General features: G+C 34.7%; 1 protein-coding gene across 1 annotated transcript in view; it reads right to left on the bottom strand.

Annotated features, from left to right (window-relative positions):
* LOC144979692 (uncharacterized) overlaps positions 1–20,000 on the bottom strand; it is a gene marked incomplete in the record, with an annotated part of 219,627 nt that overhangs the window by 96,498 nt on the left and 103,129 nt on the right. Inside the window, 12 exon segments of the mRNA XM_078926613.1 lie at positions 555–683; positions 1,123–1,257; positions 5,255–5,374; positions 8,478–8,654; positions 9,649–9,780; positions 12,192–12,314; positions 14,328–14,441; positions 15,768–15,916; positions 16,786–16,952; positions 17,945–18,060; positions 18,640–18,783; positions 19,328–19,470. Of these exon segments, the coding sequence (XP_078782739.1) occupies positions 555–683; positions 1,123–1,257; positions 5,255–5,374; positions 8,478–8,654; positions 9,649–9,780; positions 12,192–12,314; positions 14,328–14,441; positions 15,768–15,916; positions 16,786–16,952; positions 17,945–18,060; positions 18,640–18,783; positions 19,328–19,470 (1,649 nt within the window).

The following is a 20,000-nucleotide window of genomic DNA, read 5'->3' as shown; positions in this document are numbered from 1 at the left end:
AAAGAAGAAGAGAAGAAGAAAGAAGAAGAGAAGAAGAAGAAGAAAGAAAGAAAGAAAGAAGAAAGAAGAAGAAGAAGAGAAGAAGAAGAAGAAGAAAGAAGAAGAAAGAGAAGAAGAAGAAGAGAAGAAGAGAAGAAGAGGAAGAGAAGAAGAAGAAGAAATTATAATATATTCAAACTCATTGATTGCAGGAAATGTCAAATATAAATTTCCCTTAACAGATATGAAGAAATGTTTTATCACATTTTGTTTTACAATCAGTTCAGCATGTTTCTCTCTCTAGTTGTTTATATTTGGCTCCCATATGTATGTATTTATTATATTCAAAAGGCAATTGAAAAGTATTTTGTAAAAAAAAAAAAAGAAAATAAATAAATAAGTATTACTATTAAAGTTGATTGTCGGGTCATTTTATTGATTAATAGATTTATTGTTTGATTGACTGATTGCTTACTTGATTGATTATATAATTGCTTGATTGATTGATTGATTGATTGATTGATTGACTGATGAATTGATTCATTAATTTAAGTATTAAACAACAAAATACTTACGGTCATCAAAACAACAGTTTGAATCATTGCCAATATTGTGGCATTCGAAACCAAAAGGACAGGCTTGGCCCATGCAGGACCTGGTGTAACCATATTTACTTTTGAGCGGCATCATCTCATAAGGACAAGCTAGGAGTAGAGAACAGAATTGAGTTTGAGAGTTAAGTTAACAACAAATAAAAAACTGACATAAAAATTTTGGAATATTTTTTTTTTAATTGGGAAATTTTAATCTCAGTATAATCATAGTTGCAATCATTGGAATATATGAAATATTACGACTTAAATATGTCATAGCTTATAATTGTATGTTATTTAAGAGCACCATCAAAATTATATCTTAGAGAAAAGGGGAACAAACATACACACACACACACACACACACACACACACAGAGAGAGAGAGAGAGAGGAGAGAGAGAGAGAGAGAGAGAGAGAGAGAGAGAGAGAGAGAGAGAGAGAACGGGGGGGGGGGGGGGGGGTGAAGGAAAATAAAGAGGAGGGTGAGGAAGAGGAGTTGATTAAAAAAAAACATATCGAAAATACGATGCATCTTTTGAGTTACTTACAGAATATATGTTTCTCACAACGCTTGCCTTCTAAACCGTGAGGACATCTACAGTAGTAATCTTCCTTTCCTAAAGGAACACAGGTTCCGTTTGAGTAGCATGGATTGGAACTACAAGGTGTTCTCACACTGTGAACTGATGGGTCCGTGATATAAAAAGATGTGTATAACAACATGAAATCTCTCTAAGCAAAATATATAATGCTATTTTCCAAGACATTTTCATACAACCTAGATTTCTAAATTCCCAGAATGAATATGATAATAATCTTGAGCTTAAAAAAAATAATAATAATAACAGAAACAACAAAAAACAAACTATCATAACTACTACTACTACTTACTACTACTACTATACTACTACTACTACTACTACTACATTTACTTATACTACTACTACTATACTACTACTAACTACTACTACAAACTACTACTACTACTACTATTACTACTACCACTACTACTACTACTACTACTACTTCTACTACTACTACTACTACTACTACTACTACTACTAATACTTCTACTAATAGAAGGGATGTCCAAAAAATGAAACAGGTATCTTGTCTTAACTCAAAACATTTTCCATAGAATTTACTTTTAAATGAAGTCTCCATGGAGATCAATGCATTTTTGTAAGCATAAGTACAGGGAAAAGATGCCCAACCAAAGGAATTGGTCGCCAAGTTTTGAAAACCAAACTTGAACATCCTCAACAAGATCTTCTTCCTCCTGGAACTACAAGGTGTTCTCACACTGTGAACTGATGGGTCCGTGATATAAAAAGATGTGTATAACAACATGAAATCTCTCTAAGCAAAATATATTATGCTATTTTCCATGACATTGTCATACAACCTAGATTTCTAAATTCCCAGAATGAATATGATAATAATCTTGAGCTTAAAAAAAAATAATAATAATAACAGAAACAACAAAAACAACATCAGTAACTACTACTACTACTACTACTACTACTACTACTACTACTACTACTACTACTACTACTACTACTACCACTACCACTACCACTACTACTACTACTACTACTACTACTACTACTACTACTACTTCTACTAATAGAAGGGATGTCCAAAAAATGAAACAGGTATCTTGTCTTAACTCAAAACATTTTCCATAGAGTTTACTTTTAAATGAAGTCTCCATGGAGATCAATGCATTTTTGTAAGCATAAGTACAGGGAAAAGATGCCCAACCAAAGGAATTGGTCGCCAAGTTTTGAAAACCACACTTGAACATCCTCAACAAGATCTTCCTCCTGGTACCGCCATCCCCCCCCCCCACCCCCCAATTGGTGCTGTAAGAGCACAAACATGTAATGGGCGGTGCCAGATGGACTGTGGTATCAATATTCCAGCAGATTATGTTTTGATTGACAGTCCCCACTAGGGCAAACAATGAAGTGTGTCTCGATGATGCTATCTTTTTGACACCAATCTAGAAGGTTCTCCTTCTTCTCCCGAGACCATTGTAGTAGCCTCTTAAATAGATGATACAGACTACAGTTCATTTTTTATCAAGACAAACACACGCAAACACGCGCACACACACACACACACACACACACACACACACACACACACACACAAACACACTTCAAAATCAAACTGTAATCATATCATTATTTGCTTTTTTCTCCTATGTTTCTAAGATTTTTGTTAATTCTGTATTGTTTATAGTTTCTATCAATTCTTGAGGGAACTCATTTCATATAGGAATTTTCTTATTTTATGTATGTAATTATTATGCTGGCGTTGTCTTAATAAGGTCTTGGAAAGAACATATATTGTTTCTTTCAAGACAATATTGCATTTTTCTCCAAACCTAAACTGTCAATGAGTTTTGTTGTGTTATATTGCAGCTCTATTTTGTATATTAGGTTTTGGAAACTTCCACTCTTCTCTTTGAAGCTTGTGTTCTTATGTCAACATTATTGCATGGAACCATTAGGCACAAACGTTCTGATACCCTAATAAGCCATGGACAGTTTCATAAATAATACTATAGTACTTTGTTGCCATGGACAGTTTCATAAATAATACTATAGTACTTTGTTGCCATGGACAGTTTCATAAATAATACTATAGTACTTTGTTGCCATGGACAGTTTCATAAATAATACCATAGTACTTTGTTGCCATGGACAGTTTCATAAATAATACTATAGTACTTTGTTGCCATGGACAGTTTCGTAAATAATACTATAGTACTTTGTTGCCATGGACAGTTTCATAAATAATACTATAGTACTTTGTTGCCATGGACAGTTTCATAAATAATACTATAGTACTTTGTTGCCATGGACAGTTTCATAAATAATACTATAGTACTTTGTTGCCATGGACAATTTCATAAATAATACTATAGTACTTTGTTGAATTTAATGTTTCAAAGTAATCTTCCACATCTTTGGTCTCCTATCACATTTGATTTTATAGGCTTTTGAGCGACGAAATTAGGGTTCGTTTTCTATAGTTGTAAGACCAACCGCCTCTGAAACTAAATCACCACTGATAAACCCGAGACTTAGGTATTGCATTCTGACATTATGTTACAGTGAATGACCTAATCAGTCGGATGGTGAAAAGGTTTGAACTGCGATATTGCCAAGTTTAATTAGAATGTCAATTTTTATCAAAAAATTTGTTCTTGACATAAATGATTAAATCAACCCTTTTTGCACATCTTCCGGAAATATCAAAGCCTAATTTCACTTCTAAATATTTTTTACAGCTAGTCAGTTGAAAAGGTATGAAATTTGAGAAAAGTTGCTGGATACCTTTCCCATACATCTGACCATACTTTCACGAAAAAGCACCAGCAAAAAGCATACTTCAAATAAAGATTAAAATGCTCTGGGGAGCATATTCTTTCAGAAAATGCCAAAAAATGCTAATCCAAAATTTTCACCTTCCGACTGATTATGTCATGCACTGACACATATGTTTTGGTTATTTCAAGATTAATTTCAAGTTTGTTTTTTCCTGTCGTAAACAAAAAGCAGACACCAGCTCTCGTTTTGACCATTTTGTGATTTTAGTCGCCATGTTAAAAACAAGAGAGTCTAACATTGCATCCATTGATATCGCTGCCTGAAATGTCACAACATGGATTTAAAAAATTGGATTTCCTTTAAGTTTATGGATAGAGAAATTGTTATACCCATTTTCTTTCCTTTTGTACAACAACAACAACAACAGCAGCAGCCGCAGCAGCGCTGGCTGGTGCTACTGCTACTTCTACTACTACACCTACTACCACCACTACTACCACTATCACTACCACTACTACTACTGCTACTTCATCTACTTTTACTATTTTTACTTCTATTACTGCTATTACTATATAATTATTCATATTATCATCATCATCATCATCACCATCATCATCGTCATTGTCGTCGTCATTGTCATCCTCATCATCATCATCATCATCATCATCATCATCATCATCATCATCATCATCATCATCATCATCCTCATCATCATCCTCATCATCATCATCATCATCATCAGAAACAGCATCATCATCATCATCATCATCATCATCATCATCATCATCATCATCATCATCATCATCATTATTATAAACATCATTATTTTTATCATTATAACCATCATCATCATCATCCTCATCATTATTATTATTATTATTATTATTATTATTATTATTATTATTATTATTATTATTATTATTATTATTATTATTATTATTATTATTATTATTATTATTAATCATCAGCATCAGTATCATCATCATCATCATCATCATCATTATTATTATTATTATTATTATTATTATTATTATTATTATTATTATTATTATTATTATTATTATTATTATTGTTATTATTATTATCATTATTAATATCTTCATTATCAATATTACTGTCACCATGTATATATATAATATATATATATATATATATATATATATATATATATATATATATATATATATATATATATATATATATATATATATATATATGCACATGTGACTATGAGAATCCACAGCTGCATTGCGTTTTCTGCTCTCTTAATAAAAACTAAGAGGCATGCCATGCCATCTGGTTGAAGTAAAAATATATTGTTGTAATGGCTTGAACTTACTTATACACTCGCCATGTTCGAATTTCCAGTAATTGGGTTGACCATAGCCATTAACACATCTGCATTCTCCCATTATCTTGCCTGTCTTGATGTTGTAATCACAAAAGTATTTGAACTCTCCTGGAGATGAAAAATGGAAAAGAGAGAGTAAGAGAGAGAGAGACACACACACAGAGAGAGAGAGAGAGAGAGAGAGAGAGAGAGAGAGAGAGAGAGAGAGAGAGAGAGAGAGAGAGAGAGATTTTGTTTTTGTTTTTAAGGGTTTTACGGCGCTTGCAACACATTTAGGTTATATCAGCGCCAGTAAATAGGAAGAAAATGGGACAGTAAAAAGTTATAGAATTACAATTAAAGCACCCAAGAAAAAGTAAGACAAAGGGGAACTGAGAACAAATAGGGATCAGATGTAGATTCCAAGAGCATACCACCAATGTACTCAGTTTGAAATCACCTACAAGTCTCATCCGGACACAAGCACAAAATCCAACAAAGAGGAACACACTCAAATGCTTACATTATACATTCAAAATAAAAATAATAATACATAACAGAGAGATGATTTACAAGGAAAAAAATATCATCTCCCAAAACAATCACTATGCATTTGACTGTTTCCCTCCCAGCTAGGATTCCGGCCAGTGCCAGGACAAAACCAAGTAATCTCATTCCGAGACACAGACAGAAAGCATGTTGGATATCAGATATAAGGGGATAGAAGACACAGTATGTACCTCCCTGCCCGCTATGGGAGGTCAGGATCCCCACCCAGAGAGAGAGAGAGAGAGAGAGAGAGAGAAAGAGAAAGAAAGATGAGAGCGATAGACGAGAGAGATAGAGATAGAGGAAGGGGGGGGGGGAATTAAAAATTAATTCATAGCTCATGTGGAAATAAACCAAAGTTAGTATAATTTAATAAAAGAAGAATCTGTCAGCTTCACCCCCCACCCCGCCTTTTTTTTTTACTTCCCTTACTGCCCATGTGTAGATATATACACATTGCATGTGAGGTGTCCTTTTTGTACAAGCACTATTCGAATATCCGCCACTGCCAATAACAAGGTACTCATTCACACCTGAGTCAAGTGGGGTTGCGTGTGTTAAATGCCTTACCCAAGGACATAGCAAGGGTTTTGCAATCTCTGTCACACATCTGGTCACTGACCATGATCTTACTTACTTACTTACTTACTTACTTACTTACTTACTTATCCGAATCAGCGACCACCTGAGCTCTAGCCCTTCGGTCTTGTGCCATGACGTGGAAGTTGGACGTCTTTTGTAGTTGTTCCAGGTGACTATAAAGTGTGTTACTGATGCTTGGATTTGGTGGGAGGAATGTGCATCTCAGGTCTTCAAGAGGTTGACATTCAAGCAAGTGGTGTGTTACTGTTTCATTGGGGTGTTGACATAGGGGGCAGGAAGGGGATGTGTCTTTTGTAATTTTGCTTAAATGGTTGTTGAGCGGTATGTGTTGTGTTCTTAGTTGAAACATGATGCTTTGCTGGTGTCTTCTGAGCTTATTTATGCAATCAGTCTTTACAGGAGTGGTCATATGGGAAAACATACATCTACCCGTGGTGCTCATTGCCCAACTGTTCATCCATTCTTCTCTCTTATTTGTTTTGATTATTTGTTTCGCTGTGTCTAAGGATACTGGAATTGATGGTTGTAAAATTGTTGATCTGAGTCTGGCTAGTCTCTCTGCATTGTCATTTCCTGGTATATTTGAATGTCCCGGTATCCACTGGAGAGATAAGTCTACTCTGTGTGTTGTAAGGAATACTGACCATGATCAAGATTCTTTGACTTTGTTACAAGACGAAACAATACAATACATTTGCATGCATGTTAATGACAGACTATAAACATACATTGTTGATGTTAACTCTTTCAGCGCCATTGGCCGCACTGTGTGGCCCAAGCAGAATCTGTTCTACTGGCCAATGGCCGCACAGTGCAGTCGGTCTTGAAAGGCAAAAATAATAATGTAATCCCATCCAACTTTCGACAAAAGTACTATCAATTGAACGAATGGTATCATTTTTTTCATTAGAACATTTAATTGGCCCTAGAGGGGGGGGGGGGGGGTGGTATTTTAATTGAGATTTTGCACTGAATTCAAATGTCGCTTTGTCTTAGCTTGTCATTCTCATGCTAGCTCAATCAGGTGTCAGCCATTTTGTAACGGAAATGCGAATATAGCCTTAGCACTGAAAGAGTTAATATTGCATAGATGTAGACAGAGAGAAAATATTAAGAGTTCTGCAGCAAACAAGTCATGAGAATATGTCAGGTTATACGTGTCAGACTTGTCTTTTTGCATAAACCTGAAGACATGATGAATGAGCTTTAAAAAGTATTTACCCGTAATACTATTTCCCACAATGATAAGTAGACTGTTTGTGTTTTTCTTTGTATACAATGATTACTATTTAAAAAAACATCATCCTTCAGAGCCATCCCGGTTTTTATAGCGTGAAATGGACAACAGCAATTGGATGCTACCCATTGGATAGGATGCTAGTCCATAGCAAAGTAATTTCTGCCGGATCTAACAGACCCAGATACACAATCACAGCTGGGTGGACAGGGGGGAGGGGGGGTGAGGAAGAAAAAAATATTGACTGTACCCGGGATCGATCTTGGTGTGAAGCGAGTACTTTACCAACGGAGCTATCAGGACCCCCAATCATTACTCAAGTCACTGCTTAATCAACAAGATTTGTGTGAAACAGCAATGTCCTGATTTAGCAGCTTGTCTTATACAATTTTTGAAATTAACTCATTCCTCATTCCCCAAACTTGAAAAGTTCATGCATGTTCTATGAAGATCTCATTTGATTCTTATCCTTAAATAAAGTGAATAAAGAAAGAGAGAAACACATAGAATGAGAGAGGGAGGGGGAGGGAGAGAGAGAGAGAGAGAGAGAGAGAGAGAGAGAGAGAGAGAGAGAGAGGGTGAGAGAGAGGGAAAGAGAGATAGATAGAGAGAGAGTGAGAGAAAGAGAGAGAGAGATAGATAGAGAGAGAGAGAGAGAGAGAGAGAGAGAGAGAGAGAGAGAGAGAGAGCGGGGGGGGGGGGGGGGAGGGAAAAGCAAAATACAGACACAAAAAAACATATTCAAAACGTTTACTCAAAAGTATGAGAAAACACACAAACACATAGACATGCACAGACCCACCCACCCACACACACAAACACAAGCAGAAAATCCACAATTACCATAGTGATTAGGGCCGTGATCCCAACAAGTAGGCACACTCAACTCCCCTCCAGAGTGGCCGGATTCCATTAAGAACTGTGAAATGGGAACTTTCAATTTGCTATCATTCCTCTTTCCAGTCAAAGTGTCGACAACATAGCGCGTCAGACGAGAGAGAGTCTCACACATAGTCAGATCTGGGGACAAAAAAAAAAAAAAAGCAAAAATAGGAATGGGTGACGATGCCAGCAACAATCTTCATATCTATGTGTGGCCACCCTGGAAAACCCAAATAAACCTACCAATTTCATTGGCCACCCAACTAAACCTAACTATTTCATTGGCCACCCAGGAAAACCCAACTAGACCTAACAATTTCATTGGCCGCCAAGGAAAACCCAACTAAATCTACCAATCAATGAAAATAAGATATCAATTGTATCATGTCATAAAGTCATGTATTGCTGAGTATTTTACAGTTTAATCTATCTTGATATCTTAATTAGACCCATAGATATGGCGTTTTATAGACGCCCAAGCGAGAAAACATAAAATTGATAAATAAGAGCATACCAATTCAGTGCATAGTTCATGACCCACTCACGTGACTATAACCCATAAATATGAATTTCAATAAAATTTACTGACATGCAACCCAAAATGTGTCTCCAATGAATTTCTGACACCAATCTCAAAAGCTGAAAGAGTAATTACAACTGAAATATCAAAAACCCAAGATTTGGGTTTCCAACAGTTTTCCCCTGTATCTCAATTTCACTTCGTGTGAAATTATCAGGGTTGGTTCTCCTATAATAACAATTTCCCCCTTTATATATATGCATGTTTTCCTTAAAGCCGATTAAAATTTACATTAATTTCATTTCTGAAAATTTATATAAGACTTTGACGTCATCCACATCACTGCAGGGTTGCCCATTGAGGAAGTACAAATCACATGGCCTAGCACTTAATGTCCTGAGTGTGGTGTTTCTTAGACTTTTACCTACCCCAAAATATAATTACCTTCTGCTGAATGTATCAGTAAACACGAAAAAGAAAATTGGCAAAACTTCAAATATGAACTACCAAACCAAAATTTTACCTTGTATAATTTAGCCTATATAAAAGTAAGAATAACGGATTTATCTTTGAACATGTGAAACAGACAACCATAGTTTTCATTTTACTTACTATCAGCGTAGTCGAGCTCACAGAAAAGTCCTCCAGTTCCGTTTGGGCAATCACAGAGTTTCATCGTCTTTTCTTCAAATTTGCAAACGCCTTTATTACAAGCCCCGGGATTGTAGAATGAGCAGTAATCGACTAGGGAACAAAAAGTGGACGAATTTGGATCATGATAAAAAATTGGCCTACAAAGATTTTAAATCATTAAGATATGGATACGATGGATGTTGATGTTTGTGATTTTGATTTATTACAATTGTTTCATAACATATACGGCGTTTGGAAATATATGTACCATTTATCTTTAAGAAGATAAGATAATCATCCTTGTCATTTTATAAAAATCATATCTAATTTTACTTTTAAAAAGAAAGCTTGCAAACACACGTTGCAATGTTGAAGAGACATGTTAGATGTTATGATATCATATTATCCTTTTTAAGTGAACATGAGCTTTGAAAAAAGCAGACAGCTTGAGCACTATCTATTTTCTTGTTTCAAATTGCAAAGATGTGCAGTTGATTTGCTAAACAAAAAAATGAATATAACACCTTCATAATAAAAATAATAATAATAATAATAATAATAATAATAATAATAATACTAATAATAATAATAAATAATAATAATAATAATAATAATAATAATAATAATAATAATAATAAATAATAATAATAATAATAATAATAATAATAATAACAATAATAATAATAATAATATAAAAAATAATAATAATAATATTAGTAATATTAACAACAACAACAACAACAACAACAACAACAACAGCAACAACAACCCACCCACCCACCCACCCACCCACTCACCCCAACCCAAACCAAACCAGCCAGCCAGCTACCAACCAGCTAGCCAATCAACCAAGTAACCAACAAACAAACCAACCAACCACAAAAACAACAAAAACAACAACAATAATAATAATAATAATAATAATAATAATAATAATAATAATAATAATAATAATAATAATAATAATAATAATAATACAGTCCAAGCCGGTATTGGGGACGCCACTTTATTGGGACGATTCCTTGGGAATGGAATTTTTTCTTTAAAATAAAGTCATACCCTTTCCAATTCCCAGCCACTTATTTGGGAGGGCCCGCCACTTAATGGTGATGAACTTTGGCAATGACCATCCCCATTAAAGAGTTTTTTCCTTGTCTTCAATCATTTAAAACAATGGTTCATAAAATGCAAATTTGTCTAACGTAATAGTTAACCGGGTGTGTGGTCGTACTGTTCATCACAGAGATGTGACCAATAGAATTTACTTGTATCCCTTGTCATTGTCATCGACTGCCATCGTCACTCACATTCATGGTCATGGGTCAACAGCCACTAAATTCTATCACTCAGACTTTAAACGTCAAAAGTTTTGTGTGTTGGTACGTTATATCTGACTGGGGATGTTGTGAGTATTTTACTTAAACACACAGCATAACAGTCTGATTGATAGAACTAATCAGATCAGCCAACTGGCTGTATAAAAACAATAATAACGAGTTGAGTATGTCAAATACGTTTCTTCTATTAATGCTGTGCTTTTAGTCAAAATGCTCACAACATCCGTCATCCAGATATAATGTACCAATACACAAAACTATGTGTAACATTGAACGTTTATAGTCTGATTGAAAAGCAATGTCTTAAGTGTACTGCTTTAAGGAAGTGAAAGCTGGAAAATAACATCCTTGATAATACAAAAGCTAGAAACCTTTCAAAACAACTGTCTAAAAAGAATTTTCAACATATTTTGGCCTACAAAATTAAAAACAGTGGATCTATTAAAGAATGCTGACTGCACTAACAATAAAAGTCAAATAAAAAGAAGATGGTGTTGGCTGGGCCATGTGGCCAGAATGGAAAAAGGGTCATTTCCCACAGCCCTGTACTGGACAGCAAATGGGAAGAGAAAGCGGGGAGGCCAAAAGAAACCTGGCAAAGGACCACGGAAAAAGAAATAAAGGAAGCAGGCCTGTCCTGGAATACAGCCACCGCAAAAACAGCCGAAGGAGATGTCTGGTGGATGCCCTATGTGCCTCAAGGCCAGAAGAGAATTAAGTAAGTTAGTAAGTCTGATTGACAGATTTTAAAGAAATAATTAAATCATATCATAAATGGCTATCTAAAAACAATAACAAAGAGCTGAGTGATGTCAATTTCATTCCTTCTATAGTTTTGCAATCATTACCAGTTTGGTCACCAAAAGCGTATTGAAAAGGCGTTACATCACTAAAACGTATTAATGCTGTGCTTTTAGGTATGGATAAATGCAGAGTGGACTATGGTAAATCTGAAAAATTGCTCAATCATGGCCGCCACTTAATTGGAATGATTTTTTGTCGGGAACCAAACCATCCCAAATAAACCAGCTTGGACTGTAATAATAATAGTAATCAGCATCAGTATCGTCGTCATCATCAATAATCATCATCGATAAGAATAAAAATGTATCTAACAATGAGTTTTGTTGAATGACAAATCAAAATATCATCATTATCATTATATACTTTTTTTTCATTTCTCACCTTGACACATCTCCCCTCCAAAGCCGTCCTGACATTTACAGTATGAGGATTGGTAGTTATAGTAATTTCTTTCACAGGTTCCTCCGTTCATACACATTGATTTGCCATCGTCATCAAAACAGTCTGTATAAGATATATAAAACATAATAATAAAAACTCCACATTAAAAATAATAATAATAATAATAATAATAATAATAATAATATAATAATAATAATAATAATAATAATAATAATAATAATAATAATAATAATAATAATAATAATAATAATAATTATAATAGATGGCATTTGTATATCGCATTTTCAAATAATACTCAATGCGATTTACAGTGGTTGAAAAAAAATGCATTTCTTGCGCCACAACTCACTACCATTCCCCCCCCCCCCCCCTCCCCTTAGGTAAGGTCAGCCAGTCAAGGGCCTTTCCCACTATACCAAAAGTCTTGTTTAACCTATTCAGGAGCATACCATGATCTGTTTTCAAAAGCTTTAGATTGATCCAAAATAGCTAAAAGACATACATTATTTTTGTCACTGGCATTAAGAATGTCGGTGTTGATTTTCATTAGGGCAGTTTCAGTTACTATGAAAGGCCTTATAAGCAGAATGGAGAGGTTCTGTAAGATAATTAATATTCATAAAACTCATTCCTAAAGTTTCAAAGTGTTTCCTAATGCTTCATTTATTCCTTCAGCAGGCCAATTGGATCTTAATCCTCTTCAATCCTTGTGGAGCATAGGGCCTCTGCCAGCGTCTGCCATCTACTTCTGTCTTTGGCCATCTCTTTGGTAGCCTGCCATCTTCAGTTCGTTAGACAGTGAGCACCTCCATGCCTGCTTCGAATGCCCCACATTTCGTGTCACTAGGAGGTTCCAATTGAGGGACTGGTGTGCGATGATAATTGGAAGCAATTCATATTTCATCCAGAATCAGTTTCCTCTTAAGCACTCTTTTTGTACTTATACTCTTGCAATATCAATTTCTACCCTGGGTAGATTGAAGTAAATGACAATATGTGCCTTACCCAAGAAAACAATGCCCCAACCATAGTCTTTGAAATCACTTTTTCCTATCCTGTCTCTAACAACGTTTAAAATCGATTAACTTTTCTATAAGTCAAGGCGCATCACACCGTTGAGCCACCACCATGTTCACAAAAATAAAAAATTAAAAAAATAAATAAATAAAAAATTAGTAATAATCAGATTTTTAATTTACAAAGGGAAAACCTCATGTCAAGAGGTGTCAATTTAAAATTTAACTTAAATATTTTATTTTAAAACTATATCTTTTCATTCAAGTAGTCCTGGTTTATCCTATTATTATTCTATTATTATATTAACAGAATCTGTGTACAAATCATATAATCACTTTGTGAATTGGAGGGGGAGGAGGAGGAGGAGGAGAAGAAGAAGAAGAAGAAAAAAGAAGAAGAAGAAGAAGAAGAAGAAAAAAGAAGAAGAAGAGAAGAAGAAGAAGAAGAAGAAGAAGAAGAAGAAAGAAGAAAAAAGAAGAAGAAGAAGAAGAAGAAGAAGAAGAAGAAGAAGAAGAAGAAGAAGAAGAAGAGAGAGAGAGAAGAGAAGAAGAAGAAGAGAGAAGGAGAAGAGAGAGGAGGAGGAGGAGGAGGGAGGAGAGGAGAGGAGGAGAGAGGAGAGGAGAGGAGGAGGAGGAGGAGAAGGGAGAGAAAGAGAGAGAGAAGAAGAAGAAGAAGAAGAAGAAGAAGAAGAAGAAGAAGAAGAAGAAGAAGAAGAAGAAGAAGAAGAAGAAGAAGAAGAAGAAGAAGAAGAAGAAAGAAGAAAGAAGGAAGAAGAAAAGAAGAAGAAGAAGAAGAAGAAGAAAGAAGAAGAAGAAGAAGAAGAAGAAGAAGAAGAAGAAGAAGAAGAAGAAGAAGAAGAAGAAGAAGAAGAAGAAGAAGAAGAAGAAGAAGAAGAAGAAGAAGAAGAAGAAGAAGAAGAAGAAGAAGAAGAAGAAGAAGGAGATAGTAGTTCGATCCCACTTTACATTTCTGTTACCACTCTTGATAAAAAGTTTTGTCAGCAATTATATATGGATACATTATAGAGGAATATTAAATTGGACAAAATTAAGGCTCGCCTTAAAGTGTTAATCAGGAGACACAATGTATTGTACTTACTAGTAAGAGTGCAAGATGGACCAGATTTCCCTTTGGGACAGACACATTTTTTCATTCCTCCATACTCCACTACACAAATACCCTTGCCATGACATCTCATATAACGACAGTCTTCTGTCAAATTATATTATATTAAAGGGTTTTAGATTTGAGTTAAATGTCCTTCTCAACATATTCAAATTTATCTTTAAAAAATAATGACATCATCTCAAACTCATCAATAGAATTAGGTCAAATCCATTGCTTGTCCTCGATTTCACAAATAAGAAGGGGAAAATTTGAAACATCAATATCATCTGGCTTTTTAAATTAAACTCAATCTTACCTACAACTTCAAGACTGTTTTTTTTTTTAAATGCCAAGCAGTAAAATTAGAATTTTATCCTAACTTTATAAAATAACAAGAACATTTTTTTGGGATGAGTTTTGATGTAAATTATATACATGGTTTATCCCTGTTTCTCCAGTGAGAAACCAAAAATAACAATTTGGATAAAATGTTCGTTAATGGAGCTCTCACATTCCTATGTCAGTTCAGTGTTTTGACTACCGGATGAAACAAGCTAAAATTCTTTTGAATTTGTCCAAATTAGATTTTACACAGATGTGAAATGGTGGTGAGGTCCAATTAAAATCTGAAGTAGGAAATCGATTATAGATAGTATGCGCTTGGCTAAGAAGATCATAACATTGCCATCCGGAAGTGTAACGGACCAACACACAAAACTGTGTGTATCCATAAACGATTATAGTCAGGTTAATCAGTTCAGTGAGCATTATTCATAAACGCGGATGGCAAAAAAAACTATAACAAAGTCCTGAGTGACGTCATCTTCGAACTATCTATTAACCAACATTTTATCCAAATTGTGATTGTTAAGTTCACACTGGGGAAACTAGGACAATCCATCTCTCCACGACCCATATACAATATCCATTAAAAATCATCATCATCATCATCATCATCATCATCATCATCATCATCATCATTTAAAAAAAAAAATTGAGCTTTATATAGTGCAATATCCACTGAATGTGCTCAAAGCGCTTTACAAGGAGTCCCTGGTCAACAGCAACATTTAACATGACGCCTGTTAGGCAATATTACAATTTTTCGGATAAAGACAACGCTGTTAACGACCAGGTACTCATTTACACCTAGACCTGAGTACGGTGAGAGAATGCGAGTAAAGAGCCTTTTCCAAGGACTCAACTATGCGCCGAGCGCGAGGCTTGAACCCAGGACCTTCCGATCCGAAAGCGAGTGTCATACCACTAGACCACATAGCCGCATCATCATCATCATCATCATCATCATCATCATCATCATCATCATCATCATCATCATCATCATCATCATCATCATCATCATCATCATCATAAAACAAAATAAATAATAACAATAGTAACAACAAACAGCAATAATAATTTGACATTTACCACCACCAAAAGAAACACTAAGAACATTGTGAGGTTGGTTGTCAATTTGAAGGTATTCAGACAGCATGTCATTCCTCAAGTCGTTCATGACATCTGCGTCAATCTCTTGCTTAAATTTCAATTGAATGATAATTGTAGTGTAAGTTGGTCTGCAAGAGATACCAAAAAAAAAATACAACAAAAATTTTTAATCTAACGAAAAAAAGTTATATAGTTGTGGCAGTTGCAATAGATAGATAGATAGATCGATAGATAGATAGATAGATAGATAGATAGAAAGTAGTAGTAGTAGTAGTAGTAGTAGTAGTAGTAGTAGTAGTAGTAGTAGTAGTAGTAGTAGTAGTAGTAGTAGTAGTAGTAGTAGTAGTAATAGTAATAGTATAGTATAGTATAGTAGTAGTAGTAGTAGTAGTAGTAGTAGTAGTAGTAGTAGTAGTAGTAGTAGTAGTAGTAGTAGTAGTAGTAGTAGTGGTAGTACTAGTAGTAGTAGTAGTAGTAGTAGTAGTAGTAGTAGTAGTAGTAGTAGTAGTAATAGTAGTAGTAGTAGTAGTAGTAGTAGTAGTAGTAGTAGTAGTAGTAGTAGTAGTAGTAGTAGTAGTAGTAGTAGTAGAAGTAGTAGTTGTTGCAGTTGTTGTTGTTGTTGTTGTCGTTGTTGTTGTTGTAACATTAACAGCAACAATAGTAGCAGCAAAAGAATAAGAAGAATGAGGAGGAGGAGGAGGAAAAGGAGAAAGATGAGAAGGAAGAGATAGCGGTGTTATAGTATCGATGATGTGTGTTGAAAAAAAATAATTTAAAAGCTGCATCATCATCATCATCATCATCATCATCATCATCATCATCATCATCATCATCATCATCATCATCATCATCATCATCATCAACATACTATGATCATTATCATCATCATACCATCATCATCATCATCATCATCGTCGTCGTCGTCGTCATCATCATCACCATACCAACCTCCTCATCATCATCATCATCACCACCATCACTATCATTAAAAACTTACTCTGCCTGTCTTTTCCGCCGGTCTGCTAAAGCAACACCACCATCACTGCCAGAACTGCTTGGTGGTGCTGTAGAGTTGGGGTAATTAACTTCATGAGCTCTAACAATGCCAACAACATCAAGTGATTCGTATCCAGGAAGTTTTTTATCAGCCATAAATGTTAGCAGCTGTCAGAAAAAAAAATTATAAAAGAAAATGGCGAATTTTAAATAGGAAATGACATTTTTCATATATTTATTCAGTGAATCAGTGGTGCAGTGTCTCCCCTTGTGACAGATTAAAATATAATGGAATATATAAAAAAAAAAAAAATATATATATATATATATAAATATATATATATATATATATATATATATATATATATATATATATATATATATATATATATATATATATATATATATGTACATGAATATACATTCCATTATATTTTAATGAAAATAGCAGGTTATTAGATTGGTAACAACAAGAAATGAAGTGAGTAGAAAAGTGCCAGAAGACAATAGAGAATATTTTTTTAAGTTGCTGTGATGGGGGCTCAAAACCACAACCTTACTGGTACAACAACTCTGCGTGGCCGGGGAGAGGGAAGTTGAGCACTATTATTTTATGGTTTTAATTTCTATAATTTATATTATTAAGGATTACGCCGACTGAGGACGTGTAAAGAGACACAGAAACGAACGTTTCGGCCACAAAAAATGTGAGTGACAATTTGTATTCTATATTAGCTCTAATCATCATTATCGAGCACTTTCGTACCTACGAGTACCCACCAACACTCATAAATATAGATTATGCCGACTGAAGACGTGGACGAAAGCCACAGAAACATACGTCTTGGCCATATATAAGTGAGTGACAATTTATATTTTATATTAGCTCTAACCATCATTATTGAGCACTTTCATACTTACGAGTACCCACCACTCATATATATATATATATATATATATATATATATATATATATATATATATATATATATATGTGTGTGTGTGTGTATATATATGAATATATAAACTTCAAAATACAACAGTTTTGTAATTTAATTAGAAAGATTCAATAAGATGTAACTGGCACATAATTCTATCACGTGCTCTTCCAACTGACATCTCCCATAGTTTCTCCAATGCTGCAATGATAATTTACTTACTTGATTTGCTAGTTGGGCCAGCAAGATCATGGACTCCTGACTACTAGTGTCATTATAATCGGGGTGGTATGGATACGAAATTGTGATGCTGATAATAACTTTATGCATGTAGCCCACTGGGGATAAGATGAGATCATTGGATAAAATAAGATGAGAAATCACGATTATTACACAATATTATCATTATAAAATACGTCAAAGGACACGAACCAGGAGGAAAAAGAAGAAGAAAAAGGAAAGCAACTTTTTGAACAACAAATTTGGTATTTCAATGAGAAATATATTAATGGTTTGTGTTTAATTAAAATCTTCAAAAGAGTTCTGCCAGATAAAACAATCGTTACCATTACAGTAGACAATGTGCAATATTAAATAATCAAAGTCTGTATGAAAGAGTTTGGTGAGACCAGATTATCTTTCAGGCGGTTTATAGAGTATACAGTAACAACGAACTAAGTGAGTATCAACTTCATTCATGCTACAAATGATACGTAGTTCAGTAAAATCTTCACCTGTTCTAGCTGGCAAAACAGCTAGCTACCAAGAGAGAGAGAGAGAGAGAGAGAGAGAGAGAGAGAGAGAGAGAGAGAGAGAGAGGGGATATATATACATATATATATATATATATATATATATATATAGAGAGAGAGAGAGAGAGAGAGAGAGAGAGAGAGAGAGAGAGAGAAAGTACTTACATTCGACACACTGACCACCACCACAGGCCAGAGGACAACATGACTTGCCGTTAGGACACTGCTGGCCTGTCCCATCTGGATTACACTCGTACATGCAAATGCTGACTTCACCTTTGTTGATAAGGGGGCATGAGTTGATGTCAACTGAAGAAAGCCCAACAAAAAATGACAATTTGACGTGGTTAGTTTAAAAATTTTATATTTTTAAAGATAAGAAATAAAAAGAAATAGCCTTATGTCAAGTTGAATATTAGACCCAATTAAGAAAATCTATACAATTATTCTTTCATTCAACTTATCAATCGCATGGTTTGTTACCATTCAACTAAATATGAATCTTTCTCAAGCAATGTAGCCAGGTCTGTGCATATCTTGTAGACCAGATTTAATCTTTTACTCTGGAAACAGCATGAGATGGATGAGCTTCTAGTTTAGGTTTTGTTAGCCAGATATTCTGGCTGAAATGATTACAGCAACCGTGGATGATTTCAATAGATCCACTGTGAAGGAAGATAATGATGATGCCGATGACAACCACTTAGATGCTGATGACGATGATGGTGATGGTGATGATGATGATGATGATGATGATGATGATGATGATGATGATGACGATGGTGCTGCTGCTGCTGTTGCTTCTGCTGCTGTTGTTTCTGCTGCTGCTGATGATGATGATGAAAACCCCTACCTTCCTCTTTGCATGGCTCAGTCGATAAATCTCTAGGTGCACCACCAATTTGTATCTTGAGATATGGCACTGCCTCTTTAAATCCTCCAATAGCAGTTTCATCCAGCACCATGACACCCTTCATTGCGATACAGTTGATTCCACTGCAAATGAAATTAAACGAAACGATTAGGTCCCTTATAGTTTTGTAAATTTTCAAGTTGGAAACCCATTTTTTTTCTGATCTAGGGAAAGGTGGCAGGGAGGAGGAAAAAGAGTATTTCATACCTTATTATTATCATTATATATATATATATATATGTGTGTGTGTGTGTGTGTGTGTGTGTGTGTGTGTATGTCTTTTTATTGGTCTTGTAATTTTAATGTAGAAATCAGAACACAAATTTTATTTTAACAAGACTTTGGAAATTAAAAAAAAGTTTTACGAAGTAAGATAAGTGACCGTTTTTTGTTATCAATGAGACCTGAATTAAATTAACTTTGACCTTCGATTATTAACATCACTGAAATCCGACAATAAATATGCCTAGTTCTTAGGAGCCAAAAATACATAAAGACTTATGTCTAAACTGGTTCATGGTGGTCGGCAGAAAGCATTAAAATTAATTTGACAAGAATATTTTTTTCATGTGGCCTCTCCATCCTCTTTCCATCTCTATCTCCACACCCTTAA

This window comes from Berghia stephanieae, chromosome 9 (assembly GCF_034508935.2).
Source record: "Berghia stephanieae isolate SIO BIC M18660-M18661 chromosome 9, UCSD_Bste_1.3, whole genome shotgun sequence".
Classification (NCBI taxonomy): Eukaryota; Metazoa; Mollusca; class Gastropoda; order Nudibranchia; family Aeolidiidae; genus Berghia; species Berghia stephanieae.
The sequence above is the reverse complement of the archived record's forward strand: the minus strand, read 5'-3'. Positions and strand labels throughout refer to the sequence as shown.